Consider the following 9015-nt stretch of genomic DNA (forward strand, 5'->3'; position numbering starts at 1 on the left):
TCGCCAAGGAAACGTAAAGGACAATAACGATGGCCATACCGATGTTGAGAGCCTGCTGGAAACGCCGTGACTCTCTCATCTGGTTCTCTAGAGGAAGCACCTGAACCACAGCACAGAAAAGGACTATTGGGTCAGTCTACAAAACACACACAAACACACAATCAAACACACACACCTAAAAGGACAATACTCACCACCCCAATTCCTTCAAAGGCAAAGATGGCCGTCCCAAAAAAGAAGGGGAACTTGCTCCATGTGGAAACATATGGAAGTCGCCTAGGATCCCCCACATCCTACACACACACACACACACACACACACACACACACCTTTATTACTACACTCCCTAAGACCCAGAATACATCATAGATATCTTCTTTAGTGTATACTATAGCAGAAAATTCTTTGACTTGCTTTTAAAGGGGAAACATCTTTGCTCATGTGCCCAAGTCAATAGAGAAAAACATCTGTGTGCCTCCTGAAACACCACGTCCTAAACCACAAAGTCCTAATCAAGGTTGTTCTCTGCTGACCTCCTGAAGGTAAGGGTGTTATTTTGAAACTTGCCCCCAGAACATCACAATATCAGCTAGGTTGCCTTCAAGGTCACTGAGAACTGCAGAGGCTCCCTCCAACCAGATCTTCATCGAGTATCTTCACTTCACTTATCTTAAACTTAAGCAGTTTTCAAAAGCATCTTCGATCGTTCTGCCTTCGTTTGCCTTTGGTGGTTTTTCTATTTAATGTGTGATTATTGCCTTCTTTTTCTTCATGATTATTATTGTCAAAATTCCATTTATGTGCCATTGATTTAGGATTCATCTTTGTTTTTATTATGGTTTAAGTAAATATTATTAAGCACTTTCAAACTGAATGTAAAGTGTGTTTGATGGCTGTTGGGAGGCGGAGCCTGAACACACTTACACTGAGGATGTAGGTGAAGATGAGCACCAGGCTGATGGCCATGCAGAGGTTAGCAGCCGCACAGAGAGTGGCCATGTTCCTCAGATCCCTGATGAAGCTCAGGAGGATGAGGAAGGGCAAGAGGAAGAGGATGTACAGCCTCTGGTCCAGCCCCGTCGTCACGGAGACGGCAGGCTCACCCAGAGGGGAAGAATCATCACGTCCTTCTGAGCTGTTGGAGTTGAACGCCATCGGCACCACTGTGGTTGTGTTAGTGGAGTGGCCCTCCACCACCTGTATGTACACACACAGGACACACACACACACAGGGCACAAACACACACAGGGCACAAACACACACAGGGCACAAACAGGGCACAAACACACACACACACACACACAGGGCACACACACACACAGGGCACAAACACACACAGGGCACAAACACACACAGGGCACAAACACACACACACACACAGGGCACACACACAGGGCACAAACACACACACACACAGGGCACAAACACACACACACACACACACACACACACAGGGCACAAACACACACACACACACACACACACACACAGGGCACAAACACACACACACACACACACAGGGCACAAACACACACACACACACACACAACACACACACACAGGGCACAAGCACACACACACAACACACACACACAGGGCACAAGCACACACACAACACACACACACACACACAGGGCACAAACACACACAACACACACACACACACACACACAGGGCACAAACACACACAACACACACACACCACACATGCAGGGCACACACAGACACATTTTCAATTATATTCACCCAAAATGTGGTGGATTCTGAATAAACAATCGTGTGTGTGGAAGCGTCCAGTTGGATCGGGATGTTTACCTGTTTGATATTCTCTGCCAGGAAGACAAAGTAGACACTACAGAAGCCCAGCTGGGTCAAAACCAGGAAAAAGTCCACCAGTTGTCTGAAAAGAAAAATATCATGAAAACATGCTGAGAGGCAAAAGAAAAGCAGCAGGTGACGTGGGAATGTCTGATCTCATGACCTCAGAGCTACTCCAAAATAAAAGTCCTTTTTTGTGTAACAGTTGTAATTGTTTAATGTCAGAGTGTGTGGGCACTCAGCTGAACTGCATGATGGGACAGCTTACCTCCCAAAAGGAGCGCATTTCCTGAGGCACTGGGAGGAGCTCATCTCCATGGCAACAGCTACAGTGTTACTGTAACCAAGAGTAGATCTCTTCAATCTGGAGGGGGGAGAGAGAAACCGTCTGTGTTGTGCGAGGTCTCCAGGAGCTCCGTTCCTCTTCAGATCTCTTACTTTTGAAATCTAAACTCATGTCTTATTCGCTACTCTACCCAACGTCAAAATCTGCATCTTGATGCTCCTTCATATTGTACAGGGACCTTGGGGTCTGATAAAGTAGTGGTAGTATAAATGTATACAGATACATGTGGATGTGTGTCTCACAGACACGGGCCCACACACGGACCTTCTCTGTGACGCAGTGTTCGGCAGTCTCCTGCTTTACTCTTATAGCTGGGAGCCAAGTGTATGACTTACGTGATTGGAGGGTTGATCAAGGGGGCGTTGTCTCACCTTTCACTCAGCTGGTGGCTGCAGGTTACCAGGATGTGCATACAGTGAACACAGACCACGCCCATAATCACCAAACACACCGGCCCTAACTGAGAGAGAGAAACACAGACCACGCCCATAATCACCAAGCACACCGGCCCTAACTGAGAGAGAGAAACACAGACCACGCTCATAATCACCAAACACACCGGCCCTAACTGAGAGAGAGAAACACAGACCACGCTCATAATCACCAAACACACCGGCCCTAACTGAGAGAGAGAAAAACAGACCACGCTCATAATCACCAAACACACCGGCCCTAACTGAGACAGACAGACAGACAGACATCAAAAGCCGGTGCATGTCTTTGTGTCCCGTTGTTAACTCACGCCCAACACATGTTCATCTATGTCACCCTTTAGAAACATGCAAGTTGAATAGTACTTGTGGACACTATATTAAACTACTCAGGATGTGGAATTAAACCTGCTCTATAAGAGAGCCTCGGGCTCAGGATGTGAGGACAGACTTTGAAGCTCAGATCTTCCTATATGTATAAAGTGATCCTAAAGAAATGTAGGATATGTAAGTAATAACACACCATCTCCAACACTAACATAAGTGTATTAGGTTGATCTTCAGACACATTGGCAAACAAACACCGTCCCAGATCTACAGTAGACAGTCATCACATAACTCTAACCTGTATCTGTTAACAGGGAGCCTGTGTATTTATCAGGAAGTGTCATCACATAACTCTAACCTTTATCTGTTAACCTTTTTCTCTTAACAGCTTGACACTGCAGATGAATAATCTAATTACACCTTTTCAGTGGCATGATCTCCGAATGTGACCGTGTCTGTTTTCAAATAAACAGAACATCCATGAATGTGTAATTAACTGCCATTTTGAACAACCAAAGAAATTCACAGAAATGTTTCCCACCTTGAACACACATTAAGGTAAACCTGATTAATCACATCCTTTCAGATACAAACAAAATGCAGTGTACGTGTTGCAGACTAAATATACGCTTGCACATTTTCAGGCCCATTGGATCACACCCACAAAGGGGGCGTGGTTAAAGTGGGCGGCTTCTCTTGATAGGCCAACTACCGGGCCAAGCCAGATTTGAGGGACTGCTACATGTGAGCAATGGGGCGGCTGGAAGCTGATCCCAGACCAGCACTGCCGGACAGCGAGACCGAGCCTGAAGGGGAATACCCACCACTATCCCGGCGTTCCTCAAGGCCAGGGGTAGTCCAAGCAGACCGGTGCCAATATTGCCTTTTAACAGATGAAGTAAGGTCTGAGTAAACCTGAGACATGGACAGACAGAGAGACGGGCAGCAGGGGACAGATAGACAAAAACAGGCAAAAACAGACAAAAAGAGGAAAGGAGAGAGAAACACCAAGTTAGGATTAGTTTTTAAATGTTTTCAATGTAGAGGTTGTTTATTTTGCAAATGGATGCAATGCATGTTGGTTCTGTTCAGCACAACTTCACTCCAGGCCCAATAATTGGATGCAATTGGACACAGGCGTACCTCAGACACCCCCCAGACATGCCGCATGACCAATCTAACTCCCTTGGCTCACCCTGGCATGGAATCTCCTCAAACAAGTCTCACCAAATCCTAAGAAATGTACACAAAATCTTAATACTGGCCCGACTAGAATTCCGGACCCGAGCTCTCGTTATTTTCATTGCCTTTGGCTGTTTATTCTCCAAAATGCTTTCTAAATGCTTCCCAATTACATTTACTTTCCTTCTGTGTGATTGTGTGAAATGAGCAACCAGGAAAGCTAAGGCAAGCATCACAGCTGTACTGATGTTCTTATCATCTACATTAAATTCTTAAGGTTCTAGAAGAATGAGTGAGTGTCAAAGGCTTCGGTAAACCCACCTGGCTCACCTCTGCCCTCTAGAGGAGGAGAGAGGGTAGCTTACACAAAAGACTGATTCAATTAAATGAATAACTGGCCAAAAGAACACAAACACCCCTAATTGGGTGTTTCAGCTACACCCTTTACTAAAAGGTTTATTAAACCAAACACTTAGTCATGCAGTCTCCATAGACAAACACTGGCAGTAGGATGGGTTATAATGAAGAGATCAGTAACTTGGCACCTTCACAAACTGCAGCACATTATGCCATGGTAGGTGTGCCATGCGAGCTTCGCTATGCGAGCCATTATTGTGAAATGGAGGAGTGCTGCTATAGGCCAGCCACAAAGCAGCAAACCACGCCCACTTACAGAAGGAGGACACCGAGGGCTGAACCGTGGCTTGTGTTAATCTCTAATCCTCTGGAGCATCACTACGAGGTCCAAACCAGCCCTGGAAGCAACATCAGTGTCAGCCGTGTATCTGGGAGTTTCAGGAAATGGGTTTCTAACTCTAAGGTCACATGATGCGGTACCGAGGGTTGTGTGGGCTCGGGAGCAGAGGAAACGCGTTTTCTGGAGTCTTTATTCATGCTTATTCTAGACGTCTGATGGACAGATCTGGGTTGGGTGGAGCAGGCAGAACAGTCTGGGGATGTGTTTCTGGGTTTGGGCTGGACCTTTATTCTAGTGAAGGGGATGTTAATGCTACGGTATACAATGACATTTTATACAACGCTTCCAACTTTGCAGTGACAGTTTGGTTTCTGGATATTTCCTGGTCCCTCATGGCTGTGCCTCTGGGCATAATCCAACATTAATGCTTGACCTCACAAATGCTCTTTGTGTTCTTTGCACAATTTCTCACAAACATACTCCACCCAGCAGAGCGGAGGCTGTTTATAGGCTGAAAGGAGAGGGTGCAGCTCTATGGAAATGCCCGTGGTTCTGGAAGGATCCGTCCATCTTATATATAAGATGGTCAGGTACCCACATACGTGCGGCCATACAGTGCATGTGCACGGCTTGTGGCATGTATACTGAGCACCACGCTATCAGACTGTAGAGATTTACAAGTGCAAAGATTTACAAGAACCAAATCAGACCGTTTCACTCTTAGACAATCAGACCATGTCTCCATTTATCTTCAGAGGAAGCAGAGAAGGAGCCGAGAGGGTGGGTATTAGAGGTCAGAGGTCAGACTCACGTGATGCCATGCGGCTGCTGCTCCTTGTCAAGGTCATCGTCAGAGCTCTCGTCCCCTTTGACCTCCTCCATCAGTGGGGTCATTACCTCCATATCTACACAGGGCCAGAACACAAGACTCAACGGGTCAAACAGAGTCACCGCCACCTTCTCGAAAACACGCAATGTTATCATGCAGCAAACATGTTTTATACAGCATAATTGTAAGGACACAGCAAATTATCCAACGGTATCTCAATCTGACAATATGAAGATATGCAGCGCTCACACTGTCTCAGACAAGCATCCCTGAGCTAAAGCACAATAGGGGCTTTTAAAAAACAATTACACAGCCGAGGCACCAAGGTGTGTTGAGTTAAGTACAGTGTTAAGTACAGTGTTAAGTACAGTGTTAAGTACAGGGTGTTTTGCAGGAAATCCTAGACACACTGTGCTACATGCAACACTTGTCCTGTTCCAGTGCTCATCTTAAAGGAACTCCATCTGCAATATTCTACAAAGCATCTCCACTGAAGCCTTCAACAGGTCTCCCACTGCTTTTGCTTTTGCTGGTGTTTTCACAACTGCCTCCAATCAAGTTCAGGGCAATCGAGAGATGGTAAAGGGCTAAAGGAAAAAGGACTTAAGAGTCGGAGTTAAACGTCGCCACAGGTCTCGTGCTGGTCACCGAACACACCCACCAGACTCAGAGTAGTGGGACAGTGTCCTTCACCTCCAGCTCAGATGTTTCTGGACTGGATCGCCAGCACAACAATAGCATCTTCCCGAATGTTAAGAAACTAACATGAGAATCAAATCTCTGAATCTAATTTTGGAAAAGTACATAACGTACCTACTTACTTACATAAAATACACTGACCAACAAAAGCGAGCACTTCCCCTCTTTATGTCAATATTAACAGTAAAGACGTGTGCTTCCTTAATAGGGTACGTCTGCGTATGCTCCACTCTACGGAGCACAAGGAACTTCCCCTATATAGGGCAAAGCCCTCACAGATAGGGAGAAGGAGCTTAGGGACCCTAAACCCCACACGGAGCCTGTTTGTGACAGAACAGGACGGGAAATCCGCTTGATTGCATGATGAAGATTAATGAAGACTTACCTAGCTGCTCAACGGATTCCATCTTCTACAGGTCATTTGGACGGCGAGGGAGTGGTCTGCATGCGTGCTGGGCTTTGCCTTCCCGAGCCTATAATATAATATATAATATACTATAATATACTCGGGGGCGCGCTTTGGTGCGCTGGCACGGTCTCGCACGCCAAACACTCCGTACCACCGCTGTGGTTACACCGATCACATTCCGGTTAACCGGATATCTGTATGTACGGTTCAGTACAGCTAACAGAAGCAGAGGCACGAAAAAAAAAAGGATAGGCTACGCCACGTCCATCCAGAATACTGCCTTATACACCGAGTTAGAGGGATGCAAGTGTATGATAACGTACACGGGTACCGTGTCGGTTCGTCGATACGGCGGAGCGACTACACACCCCGACGGACGCGCTTCTTTAACCCGGAGAGCGCAGGACTCCCCGCCGCCTACCGGTCCTGTCGTCCTCCCTTGACGTGGAACCCGCACCGGCCGTATTAACGTGGCAAAAGACGCAACGGCTTTATCGGGTGGCGAGAGCGCACGTCCCACCGGGGAAACCTTAGCCTAGACCCGTCCACGCGTTAGTGGTCGGTACCGGTACCCTCATCGTCTTGAAAAGTGTCTCTATTAGTTTTCCTAAGATGTCTAGTCTCATTTAAATGGCTCTGTAGTATAACTAGTCAATAAAAACCTTTATAAAAGCCCGTTTATGGAAAATTCCCATTAATAATGATTAAATCGTAATTTGTCAGACGCATTTACACTGACGGATAGTGAACTCTACTTACCAGAACACGCTCGTTTCACTTGTAGGTTACGTTCAAACCAACGATTCGTCTCCTAGATTGTGGAGTTTACCAAAGACCAGGAAAACGGGATTTTCTCCGTATTGGAGCTACTTTCCTTAAACTATACAATTATTGTTATAATACGTCCTTCCTTCAGCAATAAGCACCACATCCATACATTAACATCTTGGTCTACCTTTGAGTTCTTGTCTACAGATACTTTACATGGCCAACGTGTTGCAAGTTAGTGCAAGGTCAACGTGTTTAAACAAACCTGTTGTTCACCACAAGGGGGCGCCACTGATGCACAAAAGAGCTGAAGCAAGAATAAAGCAAGTCAAAAACTGGAGACGGGGTCTGTATAAAATTGAACATATTGCTGTGTCATTTTTAATGAACTCATTCATTTTGTGTAACACATTCCAAATTTTAAGGCACGTTTCCAATGCGAGGCCAACCTGGCAAAGAATGCCTGTGTGTGTGTGTGTGTGTGTGTGTGTGCGCGCGCGCGCTGGCCTCTGCAATTGCACATTTCAAATGCTTTACAAAATAAACTCAGAACGGTAAACACTCATGAATGGGCACATGTGCACTTTGTTTTTCTCTCTCTCTCTCTCTTTCTCTCTCTCACTCACACAAACACACACACACACACTCTGAAGTTACATCATGACTATTCCAAAACCTGGTTACACTAAGGCACACTGTCTGGGTTATCCGAGTGTTGCTGTATCTACTGTGCTCTGCCAACAGAATCGACTATTACATGAGAATCGCAAGACACACATTAACCAGGCGTTGTGCTTACAGTAACACTGGCAAAGATTAGACAGACAGATAAACCGCTTACACAGATAAGATTACATACACGGTCATGTACACCTTGCATGCGTACAGCTGGAAGTCTCACCGCCAGACATGCACGGTTTGCATGATCCGTCCTCTGGGTCACCATTGGTCAGCTTCTGATCACATGATGCTGCTGGCCGGATGTTTGCAGGTGACGGACATATTCAGGATTGAAGCTGTCATGTGAAAGAGCGCCATGCCACCATGTTAATATCCATGGTGCTCCTCCATTCAAATAACAACTGGTCCCATGGACATAAACTGACCACCATTGATTAAGGCAGGTGGAGGTGGCTATCGATTTGCATACGGCAACAGACGAACAGCAATGTCCAAGAAAAGGGGTGTGGCTAAACTCTGCAGGATGGTAAATGTTCAGAAGAAGGGGTGTGACCAATCCCTGAATGGGGCTAGATCTCCTATGGGTGGGGCTGATACAAACAGTCACTTTTCCATTACTAAAATACTTACGTTTCTTTTGTTCAATACAAATTGTAACTGCATACTTTTGAATGGTATGAGTGAAGACAAAGGACAGCCCTGTTGTCCTCGGACATCCAAGCGAAACAAGAGAACATGAATGAGTGCACGAACACGGTGTGTGTATGTGTGTGTGTGTGTGTGTGTGTGTGTGTGTGTGTGTGCGCTAGACAGAGGTGTAATCCTAG

At 46.0% G+C, this 9015-nt stretch overlaps 1 protein-coding gene across 4 annotated transcripts in view; it reads right to left on the reverse strand.

The window, feature by feature from the left end:
* Positions 1-7727, reverse strand: part of slc36a4 (solute carrier family 36 member 4) — a 14414-nt gene extending 6687 nt beyond the window's left edge. The window contains exons 1-10 of one of the 4 annotated variants that reach the window (XM_076976761.1): positions 7499-7727; positions 6716-6803; positions 5614-5707; positions 3748-3838; positions 2537-2625; positions 2088-2183; positions 1817-1901; positions 925-1197; positions 195-293; positions 1-100 (exon numbers count right to left, since the gene is read on the reverse strand). The exon at positions 1-100 is cut by the window's left edge and continues 70 nt beyond it. In XM_076976761.1, the coding sequence (XP_076832876.1) occupies positions 1-100; positions 195-293; positions 925-1197; positions 1817-1901; positions 2088-2183; positions 2537-2625; positions 3748-3838; positions 5614-5707; positions 6716-6737 (949 nt within the window). In that variant the 5' untranslated portion in view covers positions 6738-6803; positions 7499-7727. Of the gene's footprint in view, positions 101-194; positions 294-924; positions 1198-1816; positions 1902-2087; positions 2184-2536; positions 2626-3747; positions 3839-4778; positions 4861-5613; positions 5708-6715; positions 6804-7062; positions 7252-7498 lie in introns of those variants that run through there. The other 3 variants (XM_076976762.1, XM_076976760.1, XM_076976763.1) reach the window with 3 other exon arrangements.
* Between the last annotated feature and the right edge of the window lie 1288 nt (positions 7728-9015).

This window comes from Brachyhypopomus gauderio, chromosome 16 (assembly GCF_052324685.1).
Source record: "Brachyhypopomus gauderio isolate BG-103 chromosome 16, BGAUD_0.2, whole genome shotgun sequence".
In the NCBI taxonomy this organism is placed as follows: Eukaryota; Metazoa; Chordata; class Actinopteri; order Gymnotiformes; family Hypopomidae; genus Brachyhypopomus; species Brachyhypopomus gauderio.